Source organism: Leuresthes tenuis, unplaced genomic scaffold (genome assembly GCF_036924035.1).
Source record: "Leuresthes tenuis unplaced genomic scaffold, fLeuTen1.0.hap1 SCAF_7, whole genome shotgun sequence".
NCBI classification, from domain to species: domain Eukaryota; kingdom Metazoa; phylum Chordata; class Actinopteri; order Atheriniformes; family Atherinopsidae; genus Leuresthes; species Leuresthes tenuis.
This window is the reverse complement of record NW_027325361.1, coordinates 11911557-11930346: the sequence shown is the minus strand read 5'-3', so window position 1 is coordinate 11930346 and position 18790 is coordinate 11911557. Positions and strand designations below refer to the sequence as shown.

The following is an 18790-nucleotide window of genomic DNA, read 5'->3' as shown; positions in this document are numbered from 1 at the left end:
GTTGAGCAGTAAATTGGAGAGCTTTACAGCTCTGTACATTTTGTATGCGCTATATTTTTCACTTTTTTTCTCCCCCAAAACAAAATAAGATGAGCAACATCCTTTGTTGCTAATCTGTCATTAATGGCGTCTTCTGTTACTTTTGTGTTAAAGCTGGTGACAGAAGCTGTGGGGCATGTCGAAGCGTCAAAGCCAGTTTGGGTCCAATTGAACTTACTTGTATACAAGGGCAATACAAACCCTGACCGAATCATCTGGGTGTGATAGTGCAACTTTGAGAAACGGGACTTAACGCAATTTCAGTTGGACTAACATGTTAACATGCGTCTTTAACATCTGGTTTTAGTCTGAATAACATGAGTATTCTATCTTTTCTAATGTACTAAATGATAGTCTGGTCCAGCACTGGCATAATATTTTCTTTATAGCCATTTACCCTGAATTTACCCCGTTTATCCACCTGAAATTTCTGTTAAAATCTAAACATTCTGGTGAGTGAAGCCATTGCTCCAACTCAAAAACAACTTGAAAATGCTACAAGCAAGTTTTACCGTGGTATGAGGAAAAAAAACAAAAAAACATTACTAGCTACACAACTACAACAGCCGTATTAACATCACGTTTAAAGGAATAGTTACACAAGCTGTTGCTGCAGTTATGTGATTCAGAGGAACGACTGTGTGGAAACAACTACAATCAGTGGACGCTACAATCCAGCAGACTTTACAGCGTTTGCTGCCTGTAACATTAAGTCAAAGAAATTACCCAAAACCAAGCAGGTTAACCCTAAAATCTTTTTTTTTTTTTAAGGGAATCCCTAAAAAATGGTGTACACTCATCAAAAACCCCACAAATACACATTATACCCAGTGTGGGCTGCCACTGCAATGTTCGCCTGGGGCCAGGGAGTATACAACCTTACTTACAACTCGATTTCTAACAGCACTGTGAGTGATAACTCCATCTTTGGTCAACGAGTCATATTCTGTACTCTGCTCAGAAGCGGCTGAACTTCTGCTTTCTCTTTCTGCCTGCTGGGTCCAGTAGGAGGAGGAGGACAGCCCCCGCAGGGCAGCGTGGAGCTCATCTCGTGCAGATATCACGGTTTGAAGACATGGAAGCTGCAGGGACAGAGTTCCTGCTCCATCCTTGGACAGGCCAGTGATCAGCTCATCGACCATCTTAGCAGAGGAGGAGATCAGCTCTCTGCAGCTGCTGAGGTCAGAACTTCGATCTTTACCTGGAAGAGTCATGGAGGACTGATTAGTGACACATATAGCAACAACAAAAACTTTTGAATTGAGATAAACTACTCAAATTTTAAAAACATATTCGTCTCACACTAAAACTCTTGCCCCCGCTCTGAACCTAGCTCCACTCAACACATTTTGAAGAACAGTCGGAAAAAGCCAATGCAAGTGTCTGATGACCTCTTTAACCAAGATACTGGCCTTAACAGTACCAAATGTGAGCCAACTACAAAAATAACCAATAGTGTGTCAAAAAATTTGTTTAGAAGGTGATTGTGACACTTTTTTACCAAACTATCAGAGGTCAAGAATGCTGCAAGGATGCATAAACAAAGTCATTTGTTTAGCAGATTAAAAGACACCTGCTCTTATTTCACAAACAGGCCCAAGGTCTTAATGAAGTTTATGTGGCATGCTATGGTAAAAATGCCACAAAGTAGAACAGTTGGACATCAGAAAACAAAGATGGAGACTTAAAAAATAAATAAATAAATCACTTAAATGTAGCAAAAAAGCCTTTTTATGCTTGCTTGAGGCTTTTAACTTTTTTTGAAAAGTAATTAATACTTGCAGGTAGAAAGGTGGAAACACCTTTCAATAATAAGTTTTGACTCAAAGTCAAATTTATTTGTATAGCACATTTCATGTACGAAACTATTCAAAGTGCTTTACATAAAATAAAAGCATTGCAGCAGGGGGCAGAAAAAACATTAAAAATATGTAAAAGAATATAAATAGAAATAAATAAAATAATTAAAAGAAATAAAAACAAGCAGCAGTCTAGATAAGTTAAACGATATTGTGAAGATTTCATGCATAGACACGTGAGAAGAGAAATGTTTTTAACCTGGATTTAAAAATGTCTACATTTGGTGAAAGTTTGATCTCCTCTGGCAGTTTGTTCCACTTGTTTGCAGCATAACAGCTAAATGCTGCTTCTCCGTGTTTAGTCTGGACTCTGGACTGGACCAGCTGACCTGAGTCCTTGGATCTAAGAGCTCTGCTGGGTTTATATTCTCTGAACATAATCACAGATGTATTTTGGGCCTAAACTGTTCTGGATTTGTAAACCATCAGTAGGCTTTTAAAATCTATTCTGTGACTGACTGGAACCCAGTGTAAGAATTTTAAAACTGGTGTGATGCGTTCAGATCTCTTAGTCCTGATTAAAACTCAAGCAGCAGCGTTCTGGATGAGCTGCAGATGTTTAATGCTCTTTTTGGGAAGTGCAGTTAAAAGTCCATTACAGTAATCGAGTCTACTGGAGATGACCGCATGGGTGAGTTTCCTTTAATTCTGTTGATGTTTCTGAGTTGGTAAAAAGCTGCCTTGGTGACAGCTTTGATGTGGCTGCTGAAAGTCAGATCTGAGTCTATCAACACTCCAAAGTTACGAACTTGTTCAGTGATTGTAAGGGCCTGAGTCTCAAGGTATTTACCAATGCTGACCCTCTTCTCTTTGCTACCAAACAGAATGATCTCAGTTTTGTCTTCATTTAATTGTAGAAAATTCTCTCTCATCCAGGAGTTTATTTTCTTCCAGACACTGATACAGTACATGTCTGCTGGGCTGCAGTCGTCTGGTGACAGAGACACAAAGTTGTGCATCATCTGCATAACTGTGATAATTTATGTTAAAGTTTTGCTATATCTGACCCAAAGGGAGCAAATACAAGTTAAACAGAAGAGGTCCAAGAATTGACCCCTGGGGGACTCATGGCCACTCGCTCAGATTAATAGCTGCCAATTGTAACAAAATAACTCCGGCCTTCTAAATAGGACCTGCACCAGTTAAGGACCGCTCCAGAAAGTCCAACCCAGTTTTCCAGCCTGTGCAACAGGATTCTGTGATCTACAGTATCAAACGCAGCACTGAGATCCAACAGAACCAGGACTGAAACATAACCAGAATCAGTATTCAACCTACTGTGGTTTAACACTTTGACCAGAGCTGTTGATATAGGGAGTGTGGTACTCGTACAAATATTCATGTTTTCAAAAGTTTCAAATTTACTAGACAATTTGAATGATGACATTAGCTATATTTCTAAGGGCACAAAGTGTCAATAGTTTGACGTGTATAAAATGGCGTGAATCATACGCCATGGCCGTCAGTCACCAGATCTCAACCAAACAGAACACTTATGGGAGATTGGCCAGTCTTCCACTACCATCAACAGTGCACCATGTGAAAATATTTTGAGAAGAACATTTTCCATCTTTTCATTAGGGTTCCAGCAAAATGGCGACTCAATGCCAAGGCATACAAGCAGACAAGGAAAGAAAAAGGCTTGCTGGTGTTTCCTTTAATTTGTCACTGGTCTGTAGCTCCACAGAACTTCCTTCTGATACTTGTGATGCAAGGATGTTTGAAGAGGAAGTAATTGTGGATAAACCAAACCACAGTCTTATGTTATGTGTAAGTCATAAGCTTCACCTCGCAAGGTTGAGGACAGACAGGTGTGCAGCTGTCGGATGGCCTGGTTCAGATGGAACAGTTTGGCTGATGCAGTCCTCAGTCTCTGTAAATGAGAAACTGAGGCCTCCTCTTTTCCCTGCTCCATCTCCTCTAGGTCAGATTCCCTCTCCTGTTTGAAAACATTAACACATCCAACACAGAGTAAATGGTAAGTGTGAAATGTAGAGTAACACTTAAACACATACTTTACGATAGATGCCAATGGCCAGTGTAGCCTTAAACAAATCAAGATAGATTGTTAACCACAGGACAGCCCTGGAGTTGAGATCTTAACTTAAAGCTACTTCAACAGAAACTGTTGTACCCAAAGCTACATTTTCTTAGTTGAAGTTTCTTTCAGACATTACGCACACATATGCATCCACATCCATAAATGCATCCCTGTGTTACATGCCTTGTTCAAAGGACAAGTAACTGTTTGAGGTCATAACTCAGGTTAATTTGACAACAATTACACCATGGGCAGCAAAATACGCCTGCACCTATATCTGTCCATTGTTGGTTTAACAAAAAAAAAAAAAACCCTGCTAGTTTGTGTGACCAAGATAACAGCAAACAAGCCTGTTAGCTGTGACTTATGGCACTTCATTCAACACATTCATTACGGGTACGATCATCAAGGGATGACTGCAGGGAGATAAGCTTATAAAGGATTGAGCTTTACAGGCGCAATAAAGGCTGAGTGGCATCTTTAACAGGGTTGTTGTAGGCATGGGTATTAATCTGTAACATTTAAACCTCTGTCAAGATGGAGTAATTGCTTTCTTACTATGACACAACGAAAGAAGATTGGCTGTGCTGCATGTAGCTGATGCCACTAAGCTGCTCTAATATTACACACTGCACATTTTTTCCAGTTAACAGAAGCCTTTCTATGCCAGTTGCTCCAATTGTCTTTTGAGAGAAATCTCTGTCTAACACTACCCACTCCCAACCTTTAATAAACACTACGAAAAATATAAGGAAACCAAATAAAAAGGTGACAGAGCAGCAGCAATTGTTTGTAGTTGTTACTTTGAGGTTATGCTGAAACTCACCGAAATATGGCAATTTATGTAGCTCTGCAGGGCGCGAGCTAGATCAAGAGTTTTGGATTTTAGGCTCTGCAGGACCTGTAAGTAGAGATGATAAGCAACCGATTAAAACAAAAGAAAAAAAAAAAACAAATAAGTAAACATTTGCTGAAGCTTTATAATAAAATGTAATGTAATAGAATAGAATAGAATTACTGGGTTTCTGGGATAGGCCAGCTGAGCTTCTCTCAACATTTCCCTGGTGATAGTGAGGCTCTCGTCTAAAAGCGAGCGGACGCCCTTTTTGGTTCCCATCAGCAAAAACGTTACCAGAGATTGCTGAAAAGATACAATGAGATAATCAGATGAATCACATTTTAAAAAGGCGCAGCTTCACCTTTCCAGGGACCAGAGTTAAACACAATGAACAAAACAATGCATCACGGTTGGTGATTAGTACCAACAGTGATGATCAGTTATCCAATGTGGTCAAAGTATAGTGACACTATATAGAAAGAACATCAAATCCAGGCACAAAGGTGAGCTATAGTACAACATTAAGCATCACATCAACCCCCCCTGCCCTCAAATCCAAGAACTGAAATATTGCAGTTGTTTTCCAGAGTATTTCGATATTTTAAGCAGCTTAAGGCTTTCTAACGTTTGGGTCATGACGTATAAGGAACAAATGTAAAATGTAAAAATCAATATTCAGTCGCACTCTAGGCATATTCCAAAGGGGATTTCTGGGTAGTTAGTTTTACACAGTTGTTCATTTGGTTCACTCATTCCGTTTATCACTGCTGGTGTTGTATCCTGAGGTTGTTTACGCTGGAGTTTTAGTAAAGGTTCAAACAAGAAAAGTTTACAGATATATGCAGATACTGATTATGGTGTTTGGTCGAAAATAAAACCGAATCTCGTTGTGTCCTTCATTGCTACCTCACGTTGAACACTGTGCTCCCATCAAGACAGCAACAGTTCTGAGCACACCCTTACCATCTATTTAATAAAACACCACAGCACTTGTACATAAAACAAATCCAACACACATTTATATTCAGATCATTAACTCCCAACCTCTTAATATCTTACTTGCTGAGAGATCCGCACAGCTAATAGTGCATTCTCTGGTATTATGAAGTCGGGGCTTAAATGCGGTGAACCTTTGAGCCTTAACAGAGATGGTAGCTGCTGCGGTGTTATTGGTGGCGTTACCTTGCCTGTGGCCTGAGCGCCTGGCCCCATGATGTTCAGCGGCATGCCTGTCACCGCTGCCATGTGGCTAAGCACAAGCAATGCTGCATTCAGGCACTGACCGCTCTTCCTCCGTGCCTCCATCACCATTGATGTGATCTCAGATTCACAACCCTGGATTTAAAAAAAAAAAAAAAAAAACGCCCAACATCAACATACACAAACTGACTAACAGGTGGAATTAGAATTGATTTAATCGTGAATCAATGCTAGCCAGCCAACACAACGGTCCACAAAGTCTGAAGGGTCAGTAAATAAATTAAAATGCTGGAAAATATTATAAATCAGGACTGAAAGGGGAAAATTGTGTGTTTAGGTGTTGAGACTGGTAAGGAATTTAGATTTATTTTCCATAAATTCATGTTCTGTGTGGGGCTCAAGGCTGAGAATTCCCTCTGCTTTGCCATTTCCATAGACATAGCTCAAACAGCTCAGAGCTAAGACCCGTCAATCAATGCTCTGCATTTTGATAAGCCACCCCATCTGCAAACTGCACCAAATTGAAAACCGTTTTGTCAGCTTAGATTTTGCACTCTTTTCAACTTTTATATCACCTGAAAGTTCCAGGATTACTCCGGTATCACGTCACTGTAAAGGCTTTAATCTGCAATTGTTTTTTTGTGTTTACCTGTATAAGCATCTGGATGAAACCTCCCATTTTCTTGACTTGGCTCTTGAGTTCCTCAGCAATGGTGTAGAGCAGGCCAGAGGAGGGTTTAACACTGGACAACCACTGCATGGTAACAAACACAGCAGTCTCTATTGCTGTGGTGGCCTTGACCAGCTCAGTCTGTGCCATTGTGTTACATGCAAACACTACAGGAGAAAACAAAAGTTTGATCAAAATGAGGCTGCACCTTTGACCAGGAAGGCACTCTTTGGCATTTTAGCTGCACAAGCAAACCTCTCGTTTTGCATTTACATAGATAGAATAAAAGAGCAACACTATCTTGCTAATACTTTCATCATTGACAGCTTGGAATCGAGTTAAAACTCACCGCTGTCCTGGCTGTCATCATCCAGGCTATCATACAGGTCACATATGGTTTGGACCGCCATGTAAACCAGGTTCAGATCAGAGATCAGTCTATCTGCCAGGCTCTCTTCTGTCCCACTGCAACTACGCAGACGGGACACTGACTGGCCAATCAGCTCCTTGCAGATGCCAGCAATGGCAGGGTCTGTGGTGGTGGAATGGGTGGAGTGAGGCTTGGTCACACCCATCAACCCTGGGGGTCAGGTAGAGGTGGTGTGCACAAAAAAGGCTTCATGAAACACTGCAGTAACTCTGTGTCAAATGTTTTTTTTTTTTTTTTTTACAAATCAGTGAAGAAGGGTCTATTTAATAGCTGGAACACAAAGACTTTTCTTTGTAATTCTCCACATTTTAACACTACAGCATTTGAAATCGAATATAAAAATACAAATAAAACAATTTTTCCCTTTTACCGCTCACCAAAAACTTGACAGAAAAAGATTGTTGGAGACAACGCTGACAGTGTTTTTTATGATAACTTGTACCAATATTCCTACAACTGGGCTCACTACAAAAAAAATTAAAATAATTAACTTGTATGATGTGACTCAAGTTGTTTTGTTAATTCTCTTACCAGCAGACCCCGAGGGGCTGTTGTGGAGGCTCTGAATTGGATGGACCCGGATCTCGTAGAGACGCCCTGAGATTCTCCTGCTCTTCAAAAGACTCCTGCTCCTAAAGTTCAAGCAAACAGAAGCCTTGTCAGTATGCTGCCAAGTCATTTTATATTCACATTTTCTTAGAAATCCAGTTACTGCGCTCATTTAAAATGACTGTCAATACAAACAGATGCAGATATCATTATACTAATTGCAGCTCAATGTTCATCTGCCAGTTTTTCTTTCATATTGTACTCTTTGTAGAATTATTATTATTTTTTCCTTCTAATATGCAGATTTCTGGACTGCATCTCTCTCCTACCATTTATTTGCTGTAGTGGGATAGTGAAACCGGTAGTGGCAGGCAGTGCATTTTCTCTCACTGCTGTGGCAGAATATCTTTAGCATGCTTTGAACATGGTAAGAGTAATAATTTTAAAACAATTCAGTTAGCAAAGGACAGAAACACTTGCGAGACGGGAGCAACAGATGTTATACGCTTATTTCGTCTGGAGAAATCTAGAGTTAGGACAATACGTGAACAACAACAATTATGGTTATGAGGCCTGCGAGTTGGATAGAACAGTATAAAGTCGTATTCATTTGGCTGGATCTGGTGGTAGTTTGGGCACCGGCAGGAGTGCTGCTGACATCGAGGGGAGAAAATGTTGGGGGTTCAGCATGTACATCTGGTGATGTGTATGCATGTTTAGATTATGCAACATGATGTGAGAGACAGATCTTTGGTACCTTTCCCTTTCCAAATGCCCTGCCAGGACCTTTGTGGACATGAAATTATTAAACAGAGGAAATACAGCGAGGTGGGGAGTATTCTGTGGGCAGTAGTTTTATAAGAGAAAGAAGCATGGCTCAGTGTCAAAAATATGTGCCAGGTTGTAAATTACACTGTTGGGAACATTGTGAAAATAACTAAAACATTCTGCTGTACATTTTCCATTCAGCCTACTTTTTTTTTTGAATTTCCAAACATCCTTTTGCTTGAACGTTGTTCAGATTAAAAGAGCTGGGCTTTGAGGCAGTGGATTCAGGACACACATTTTAAAAGCCTGTGCGTCGAAGCAACACGATGGGCATGTACAGAGAGATATTCCTGCAATCTCCTGAGGGAAAAGTAGTCTTTTTGAGGGCTTTCATACCACCTCATGTCATGCAATAGAACATGAATACAACTTAATCCTCAAATACTTATTTTAGCACTATAAATATAGGACGCTAAAATATGGACTGAAGATAGAAAGAGGAGCTCGATAATTACCTTCGGCGAGAAAAGGACGATGTGGAAGCAGAGCAGGCCGATATATCTTGCTCCCACTCATCATCAGGGTCATAAAACACGCCGTCATCTTTAGAGGTGGAATCCCCCTGCAGAGATTAAAGTACTCTTGACATGCCCGGTCTCATTTACACAACTTAATGAGACAAGCATAGCAAAGAGAATCAGCTTCCATCTGCTGGGCATAAAAGCACCCCTTCTGGGCTGTAATAAAGTCAAATGTCTAGAAAACGGGTGGTTGAGTGTGAGCTGATCTCAGTGAGTTTCTGAAAATGCAGCGAGGAGGAGAGAGGATGACAGTCAGCATATGTTTTAATCAATGCTCATTCTGTACTATGTTATAAAAAAAAGTCAAACATTTCTCTTTCATAACATCTACAAATCTGACCAAAACTGGCTGTCATTTCAACATCAGAAATCAGCTGCATTTGTAAAACGTCAGTAAAGTTTTGCTCAGGGGTCCGATTATATAAACGAGTTATCCAGCTATTCGGAAAGTTAGAGTTGATTTTAGGCAAACCTGCACGAGCTCCCTCATGGCAGCCATGTTGTTCTGGAACTTTTCCAGGCTCCAGAAAGTGGAGATTCCCAGCTTTGTGTTTTGAATCCGCACCTGCACGGCACCTTGTTCTGGGTTCTCATTGTCAGAGCTCTCATGTCTGGAACAGAAGACAATAACTTGATTGCTGGCTGATTTCGATATAGATTACGGCAGCTTTTAAATTGGACAACTTGCTTACATTTTGATTTTTCTTTGAGAAACCATATCGTAAATCATCCTTAAAATTAAAGCAAAACCTCACTGGTATTGTACATTGCTGTGTTTGTGAGCTGTAAACTTTAAATGTTGGACCTACCTGCTGAAGACTGTGCGTTTTTTCAGTTTATCACTAATCTTATTTGCTTCCTCAATCATTAAAGACAACTTCATGGCATCCCACTGTGGAGAGGCTAGAACACAGAAATGAAAAATTAACAGCCAAGAACATCTTACATGAATGATCTTTACTTTTGGAGCAGTGAATTGTACATTCATACATGTGACAGTAGCTGTCCTCATCACTCTCTTGGTTATGGAGGAGGAACATCTAACCTTGTACTGCAGACTTGATTTAAACACTACTACCAGCAAATGTAGCCCCTCATTCAAAACACAAAACTCTGCCACACTCTCTATGAAGGTGATAGGAAAGTAGTATCAAGAAGTCATCAACTTTCCAGGTCTTTTTGCCAAACTGACAGATGCAAATGTACAAGGTACCGAAGGGACATGCACACACAAGGGTCAGAGAAGAGTAAAATGAAAATAATAAAGACGTGATGTGCTTTAAGACCCACTTCAAGCTGTACACAGGTGATCGGATCACCCAAAACACGGTTTAATTGTAGGTTTAAAAAGCTTCATGACCAAAAAAAAACTCACCCTTTCTGGGAGTTTGGTTTGCCCTTAAAGCTCTTTTCTTTAGCATATCCTCCAGCTCTTTGCCGATCTTCCTCTTCTCCGCCTCCAGTGCCTCAACAATCTTTGCTTGGCACACTCGGCGTTCTTCCATAGCCTGGGGTGAATCATAGCAATGTAAATAACGTTAAAAACCATCAGGCCATAACACGTAGCCTTAAGCCAAACTCTAGCATGACTCAAAACACATCCCGAAAGGCCCCTTAGTTAAACACAAAACCAGGTGTCGACGTATTTGCTTAAGCCTCCAAAGCTTGCTTTATATCATTAAAAATCATGAAGCAAATCATGAGCGAAAGAGAGAGATGATGTCAGTAATAGTTATAACTCCTCTGTACTTTGACTTCAGATCAGAAATGGTGAGACTGAAAGCTGACTGAAATAAGATTGGTCATAGTTCTGTTTTCATGGAGATTGCAGATCTATCACATACGAAGTATCTCTGAATGCAGGCCAGTTTTCGACAGTCTCCTGTTGGAAAGTAGTCTTCTTATTCCAAACTTATTTAGATCTGTATCGGCAATACTTTTAATGGTCTGAGATTCTGCACCACACTGTTACCAAACTATACCGAGTCTTTATCTTCATGAGGTTTTATGAAGAACAACAACACATATATTTTACGTAGCTGAATTAGGATTGTTTTATCTCCGCTTTAATTTGAACAGAAGTGACAAGTTTAACATAAATACTGAATAAGAAGAACAGTGCTTCAGTGATTGAAGTAAAAACAAATTGTTAAAACCTTCACCATGTTAAAAAGGTGTAAAACACAAGAAGATATATCAGTTCAGTGCACGGGGAGAAACGGTGCATATTTTTGACAGAGCGAAACTCATTTGGCATAAAGTTAAAATAATAAACTCTTTAAAATGAAGAAAAGCACTTGAACTTTCTGGTATTCAGACCTGGGCCTCCATGTGGAGACGGAGGCGTTTCTTCTGGGTGTCCACCTCCTGCTCCAGCTCAAGCTTGGCCATCTTAAGCTCCGCCATCTGGCTGGCCACCCGCTGCTGGTGCAACTCCTGCCGACGCTTCTGCTCAGTCTCCTCATTCTGACAACAATGACATTCAATAGTGACTGCACAAGTTTTAAGCATATACAGTCTATATTGTTTGATGGCTGTGGAATAAAGTCGCACAATGTTAAAGAAATAAAATTAGAATGAAGATAGAAACAGAAAGGTGTTAACGTTTACCAGCTCTGTCTCTAGGGCTTGGATCCTGTTTTCATAAAGAGCTTTCTGGTTAGAAAGCTCCTTCTGAGCCACCTCTTTTGCCATCTGGATTCCCTGCATCATCTCCTCTTTTGCCTTTAAATGGGCTTCTTCAATTTCTGCTTCAAGCCTGAAACGTCCAAAAATGGCTCATAGGGTCATCTGATTTTGACAGACAGACTGCAAACATGAGGAGGACTGTTCTTCATCTGAATAACCCTCCAACACTCACTTCGCTCTTTGAGCAGCAAGTAGCTCATTTTTGGCAAATTCAAAGTCCTTATGGCCATCGCCTGCACTCGTCCAGCATGATACCCGCTTCCCAGACTGCACCTCTGCTGGATGATTGAACCGGAAGTAGTGGTCTCCACCGAGGATAACCCTGTCGCCCTGGAGGTCAAATAAACAGACAACAATGCGGACTGAAAATGATTCATGAAATCCTTTGGACAGACAGGCTGATGAGTTCGATTCACATTTAATGAGTCAACAACTCCCATATTTACACTGAAGGCACTGAAACATTTTTTTCTCTACTTACATGGTGTAAGACAGTGGATGCAGAGACTAGGTTTCCATTAACGAAGGTCTTGGCATTATCCATAGGACTGATGCTTACAGTATTGTGGGTGTTGGATATAACACTAAAAAGCGGAATAAAGTATAAAATAAATTAAACATCTTGAAATCAAATTATCTCTAATTTTGAACAGAAATGCTTTCAGGCCTTTTTTAGTTTGGTTTCACTTTCTTTCATTTGGCTTTAATCATACTGATTGAAAACAATATCTATACATGTGAATTTCAAGCATTAAAAGAACATTGCATGTATTTTTTTCCCTCTGAAATGTAGTTTAATCTTCCCATACTGATGATTATCCACAACATCCTTACTGTATTTATACACCGTTTTAAATACACACAAGACTGCAAACACGGTACCCAACACTTACTTAACTGAACAAATTGATATGGTATTCACACCCTGCCCAGGTTTTGTTCTCACCAGTGCTGGTCAGCAATGAGAGTTCCAGTGAGCTGGATGTCATGGCAGGAGCCAGGTTTGAGCTTGCCCACTGTGGTTTGACCCTCTTTGATCATGTAAAGAAGCATCTCAGACAGCTGAGGATCCTCGTTCAGATTCACCAGGTTAGGAAGACGGTTGTCGACTTTGAATGTCACACCTACTTTCTGATTGGACAAAGCGAGAAATATTTTCCTCATTTTTTTTTTTTTTTCAAAGATGAAAAGTTTCACAGTTTCATGCAATAAGATCAACACTACATAGCAAGATAAAAGATGGTTTGAAAATCAGATACCTGTAACTCCTTTGTCTCTTCCCGTTTACGGATTTCTGCTTGCTCAAGTTTCTCTTTCCATGCCCTGCCAAAAAATAAAGCATCACCAAAAGTAAACGAAAATTCTGCCCTGACCTATCAAGATGCAACTAAAACTTCAAACTGTGTGTAAACCATGAAGAATCACAACAAGGTTTCTCATAAGTTATTCACTTTGGATCCCTGCGACCAAAAAGGTTTCAAGGTTATGTCAGATAAACACAAATAATAATGGTAGAATTAGTGCAGCGGAGCTGACCGGTTGGCCTCGATCATCTCTCTCTCTTGCTGACACAGTTTGTTCTTCAGGGTGACGATCTCCTGCTGGAACAGCCTGACTCGTTCGGGTTCAACGCCCAGGGAGCTCATCTGGGCTGCTCGCAGTTTCTCCACCTCTGCCTTCAGGTCTGAAACACACAAAAGTTGGGCCAAACTTCTTTAAACTAAACAGTAAATGCCAATGTGAAATTGGAGAAAGTCGCACAAAAATCCTTAGAGGGTTTAACTTTAAAAGAGGCCTTGGAAATATTCTGACATTGTCACTTATTGAGCAACGCTGTCCCAGTTTGAACATCGAGTCTTACACTGAGCAGTGATGTGAGAGAAGTGCACAGCAAGAGCTCCCCTTAGTGCTAAAAGCATCAAACAGCAGCACATCATCATATGACAAAAATAATACTTGCAAGACAGTTAGCTGCCAAGTGCGACTGACAGTGCATAAATATGGCCAGGAGGCAAGGTTAGGGCCAGGCTCTCATTTCAGCTGGAAAGCAAAAGAGCTATTGATAAAAGGGAGGATGGAAGAAGGGGGAAGGAAATGAAGAACAAGCCCCAAAGAGAAGGATTTTATTGTAATATGAAAGATTAACACAGAAAGTGAAATATAATGTAGATGAAGGAGGAGCTAAAGCACAGACAGCAGATGGAGACATCAGCTTCGTATTTTTGTATGCGATTAAGCTATTATTCTGGTTCTGTTAGTATGGGATAGCTGTAGTGAAAGAAAAGAAAATCTCTCAAAATTGTTTTCCAGTGGTAAAAAGGTAAACTTAAGAACTGAATTTCAACCCATAGAATCATTTCCAGTGACTGGGGTTGGATATACAAAGGAAATTAATCAGGGCGGGGAATGATTGCAATGGAAATCAAAGCCATAAATCAGCCAGTTTCACAGTAGATCTGTTCAAATGTGTAGATAAAAACACTCACAGCCCTGTAGAAATATGTAACATTACCAAATCCTGAATTAATGCAGCTGCCCCCTTTTACTAGTCGATATACTGTTGGCACCGCAGCCTAACACAGCTGTAAAGATATACATTTGACACGTAAACAAACTGAATTTGCCAACAACTTGGACCTCAGTGGACATGCAAAGGAATCAGCCCTAAAATAATCCTTTAGCTCATTGAAAAAAAAAAAAAAAAGGCCTGAGGCACTTGGGTTCCAGCTGCTTTTGGTTGAAAGGCATCTATAGTGACCAAGGATTTAATTACCAGTTAGTCACACAACCAGCACTGCGCTCAAACAGCATGTGTGTCACAGTTGCTGAAAACCCAGCCACAAACAAAAACTGTGCAGATTGAGCTTCACCACTGGACAAACATCAAAGTGGAACTATCAGTCTAAAGAAATGATAATAGATTAAAAAATAAATTAAAATTAAAAAAGGGCTGTATAAATAAACTTCTATAAATCCCCCACACACTTTTGAATGCGTATGTTAAGGATGCCTGACCTCTGATTAGTTTGGCGCTTGTGTCCTCATTGACTTTAGCCACGTTAATGATTGTGCGGGCCTGCTGGGCGTAGCGCAGCGTGCTCAAGCTCTCTTCCACATTGCTGCCCGCTGGGCTCACAGTTGCGATCATGGTTGTCTTGGAGTTACCGCCGAGGCTCTCTTTTAACAGCCTGAGGATGAAGATAAAACAGCGCTTGCTCAGAAAATAAGAAAGTTCTTACAGTTATTCAAACTGAATTTATAATTCATTCAGTTACTGTTTTCCATTTCCCTCTTTTTGTTTTTCCATTGATAAAATAATAAAAACACTAATGAAAGAAGGTCAACAACAATCCAGGATAACCTGTACGGACATACTGCTTTCTTACCACGTAAGGACAGACTCTCTGTATGGGATGAAGACCTTCTTCCTGGTCAGTGCCTGTTCTGATAAGGCAGAGATGACCTTTCCCAGTGTTAGCAGGGATTTGTTGATGCTAGCGCCCTCCTATAAAGACGGAAAAACTAGAATCAACTGTTTGTGTCTTATTGAGATTACAAAAGTGAAAACGCTTCAATACTCCACATAGACCTGAACCTTCATAAAAGTGGCATTTTGTTATAGTCTGGCTTTAACGGCTCAACTAAAGGCTAATCTGAGATGAATGGCAATCTGAGATACAACTGTATCTCAGATTACTCATGGTGGATAAAACTAATGATTAGTTAAGTTCTGGCTTGAGTTGTCAAACACAGTGTGTCCGTGTGTGTGTGTGTGTGTGTGTGTGTATACCCTGAGTCTGTCTCCACTTGTCTGGGCTGAGTTACAGCGTTCGCTACCGGCCAGATCGACCAAGTTGATTCTGCTGCTGATACTGTGGTCATGCTCCTCTCCCTCCACAAACTCACTCTGAACACACAGACAAAAGTTTTGATAAACACTCAGCTAAAACCCGCGTCGGAATGAAGAGTCACAATCTGTGCTGTGAATATAAAGTAATGTCAAGAAGCCATACTTTAGTCTGAGTCATAACCAGGGTGAAAACAGAGTGAGATCTTGAGCTCTTGTCATTCATTCCCGTTGCAGCTGTGGCCCTCTGCTTGTTACCAAGCTCCAGCCAGCCCTAAAAAGAAAAGAAAAAAAGCAAATTATGACTCTCAGCAGGACATCTTACATGTAGATTCATAGGTCATTCTAACATGCTCCTAAAAGTATCAAGCACAGATTGTAAGAAGAAAGACTGGAACAGTAAGTTCAACCGACCTGAATGTCACCGTAAGAGCTCACCACATTCCTGAGAAGGGAAAAATGAAAATGCAAAACAAACCGTTAAGAAATGTTTTTCTAGCTTTTAATGAAGTTTGATTTAGCAAAAGAAAGAAAAGATTTTCTCACGCAGAGAGCTCAGCAACATAGGGACCATGCACTGGATGCTCCCTCACCCTCAGCTGAAAAACAAGTCCGTGAGGTTTTATCTTTTTATTTCTGATATCACACAGCACTAAAAATTAAGAGCAAGACTGTAAGCAACTATTTGGAACAGATGTTCTCCAATATGTAAAAATAATGTTGCTTACTAGGGAATATAGCAGCCTTCATTCTTGAAAAAGTACAGTACACTGCTTTCAATAAAATCTTAAAATAAGAAAAGGTCAAAGGCCACTGCGGAAAGTGTGAGATCCAAAAGTAAAGGCTGCAGTGGACCTTCTGCAGCAGTTACCAGTTTGAGTCAAACCACTAACCGGCATCCTCCTTTGGTTTGGCTCATCTCTGGTCACCAGCAGGTCATGGATCTTCTCATTGTACACTTCAAAGTAGCTCATCTCGACATGGCATTTGACCTGAAATGCAAGAAAAGACCAGATGTTTTGATAAGTGATGGAACCAGACTGAAAATAAGACAGCCGGTGTGCTCATCCAAGTTTTGATTATTGGATAATCATTTAATTGTTGGGTCAGTCATACAACCTAAACCCTTTTCAAGTTAAACTGGCTTAGACAAAAAAAGAAACAGCAGGTGACTGGCACCGACGATGCTTCTGTGTGACCCATTACCTCTTCATTTTCTATGGAGGCCAGTTTCACAAAAAGCTCCTGACAGAAACGTGGGATAACCCCTGCCTCCTCCTCAAAGCCCATCATCCTGCACAATCACCATTTTAAACAAATCAAACTGGTTAGATTTCAATTTCAAATGCAGCATCAATATCTCAGAAGTGCCGGAGAAAGTCGATTCATTGATACAAACACTCACGTGTATGATTTGCCAGAACCTGTCTGGCCATAAGCAAACAGGCAGGTGTTAAATCCTTCAAAGGCCCTCAGTAGCAGAGGTTTGGCCAATGTCTCGTATACAGTCTGTTGGCTGGCAAAGGTGGGGTCTTTTTCATCCACCGAGCAAAGTGAGAAGTCATATGTGAAGGAATAGCTGTGTTTGGTCTGTGGATGCTGGATGACAGTCTCCTGACCGTTCATGAAGATTACCTGCAGTGTCTTCTCTGCTTTCTCCCTGTCACAGACCAAATTATATACAGTCAGACAATTAGGTGAAGCACTTTTACAACTGTGTAAGCTCTACATCCTCACATAAAGTGTCACAAACCTGGCATTGAAAGGCCGAACACGGACAGCCACAGTCACAGCACTGTTTTCCATCTTTAAGGAGTCCTGCTGCTTCGGGGCCTCACTGGGATGGCACAGAAGTTGTTTACTGGGGGCTGGAGCAGAAGAGGTCCTTACCAGGGTCGCGTCTCCCTTTTGGTCTGAGTTGGTTATCTTTTTCTCTTGCACTGGATTGTTGAACTTGTTCACAGCTGCGGTGGCCTTGCTGACCCGAGAAGCTGGCACGGGTTTGGCAACCTCTGCCTGCTGTGCCCGGGATTTGGGCCTTTCCAGACTTGCGGATTTGACTGCCACCAGTTTTGGAGCTTCTTTACTTGCCAGTTTCTCGAAAACGTCTCTCTTGGCCGCGATTTTTTCAAATGGGGTCTTTTTGGTGGGTGTTTTAAAGGTATGTACCTGTTCCTCTAGCTGTCTCCTTGTGGACGAGGGCGTTTTGCCGTGAGCTATCATCCCCTGCGTTTCCTTGTTCTTAGCGGCAGTTTCCCTTAAACTCGTGGACCTGAATAAAACAGGAGTCCTGCCATTTGGTTCACCGAGAACTTTCGGTGTTGGCTGTTGGCCAGTACCACTGACACCACGCTGTCCACGTGCGCTTTTATCCATTGAGGGAGTCCTCGTCCTGCGTTGCAGAGTGAGTCTCTTCTCTGGAGCTGGGGTGGTGTTCTGGCTACTTTCAGCCATAGTCCTCTCCGCTGTTTCAGCCCCGGTCTTCCTCCTGGATCTTCTCTGTAGGGTGAGTCGGCCTCGGTAAGGAGTCTGCTGCCCACTGCCACTCTTTGACAGCGCAGAGGTCCTGTTTACCGGACGGCTTTTATCGGACGACCTGCGGTCTTCACGCGCAGATTCAACGCTCGACATGTCACTTTTTCCTTGAGATGTGTCTGTTGCCTTTTGCCCTGTCAGGCGCTCCTTGCCGGGTGTCCTGAACGTTGATGTTGACAATAGATGATCATAATATGCTGTTTGTTTCCTTGCCTGGACGCTAAATATCGACATGGCTCTTAATTGGTCATAAAAACTCCAAATTAGTTAACGGTAACTGCTCTGTGGTTTTTCAACCTGTGACCGTACACAACAGTAAAAACATGTAAGACCGACGCAAATACGTCTAAGTATAATAGTTAAAATTATACATAAATACTTTTGAATAAAATACTAGCTATGCACACGAAAAGAGCTAACTTTGTTTGTTATTGTCTCCTCCGCTTCCGCCTTCACCCGCCTCAATTTCAAATTGTGTCCGTCACTGACCGCTGATTGGCTGAACTTTCTACGTCACATTTTAATGGCGACATTGCAAGCATATTAAAGTAACGCTAGGTGGCAGTACAGATTATATCATAAGTGGACTGAGATCAGTGGAAATATTTTCTGACACGTCTTTACATCTAAAATTAGTTTTCTTCCGTTAAAAGAGTAATGTACCTCCATAGTGGAAATGTCATAAAAATGGAAGGAAAAAAATCTGACTCCATCTGCTAAGGACGGCTACAAAAACCTCTAAATG

At 41.1% G+C, this 18790-nt stretch overlaps 2 protein-coding genes across 2 annotated transcripts in view; one reads left to right on the top strand and one right to left on the bottom strand.

The window, feature by feature from the left end:
• Window positions 1–18790, top strand: part of nr5a2 (nuclear receptor subfamily 5, group A, member 2) — a 220539-nt gene that overhangs the window by 152809 nt on the left and 48940 nt on the right. The window lies entirely within an intron of this gene.
• kif14 (kinesin family member 14) lies at window positions 605–18586 on the bottom strand. Its single transcript, XM_072389330.1, has 29 exons — window positions 17264–18586; window positions 16916–17170; window positions 16717–16804; window positions 16404–16502; window positions 16057–16109; window positions 15925–15955; window positions 15677–15784; window positions 15454–15570; window positions 15050–15168; window positions 14679–14851; window positions 13200–13347; window positions 12923–12986; window positions 12610–12794; window positions 12145–12247; window positions 11836–11993; window positions 11586–11733; window positions 11295–11441; window positions 10351–10483; window positions 9785–9878; window positions 9448–9586; window positions 8910–9016; window positions 7609–7709; window positions 6997–7227; window positions 6627–6814; window positions 5960–6112; window positions 4958–5080; window positions 4766–4840; window positions 3687–3837; window positions 605–1240 (listed from the first exon to the last, which is right to left on the bottom strand). The coding sequence occupies exons 1-29, from the start codon at window positions 18277–18279 to the stop codon at window positions 861–863; spliced, it is 4887 nt and encodes a 1628-aa protein (XP_072245431.1). The 5' UTR covers window positions 18280–18586; the 3' UTR covers window positions 605–860.

Coding starts and splice junctions, on each gene's coding strand:
- kif14 (XM_072389330.1), bottom strand. CDS start 18,279: ATGTCGATATTTAGCGTCCAGGCAAGGAAACAAACAGCATATTATGAT. Junction 16,503..16,716: donor CCTCCATAGAAAATGAAGAG/GTAATGGGTCAC, acceptor CTTGCATTTCAG/GTCAAATGCCATGTCGAGAT. Junction 5,081..5,959: donor GCGCTCAGGCCACAGGCAAG/GTAACGCCACCA, acceptor GTATCTTTTCAG/CAATCTCTGGTAACGTTTTT.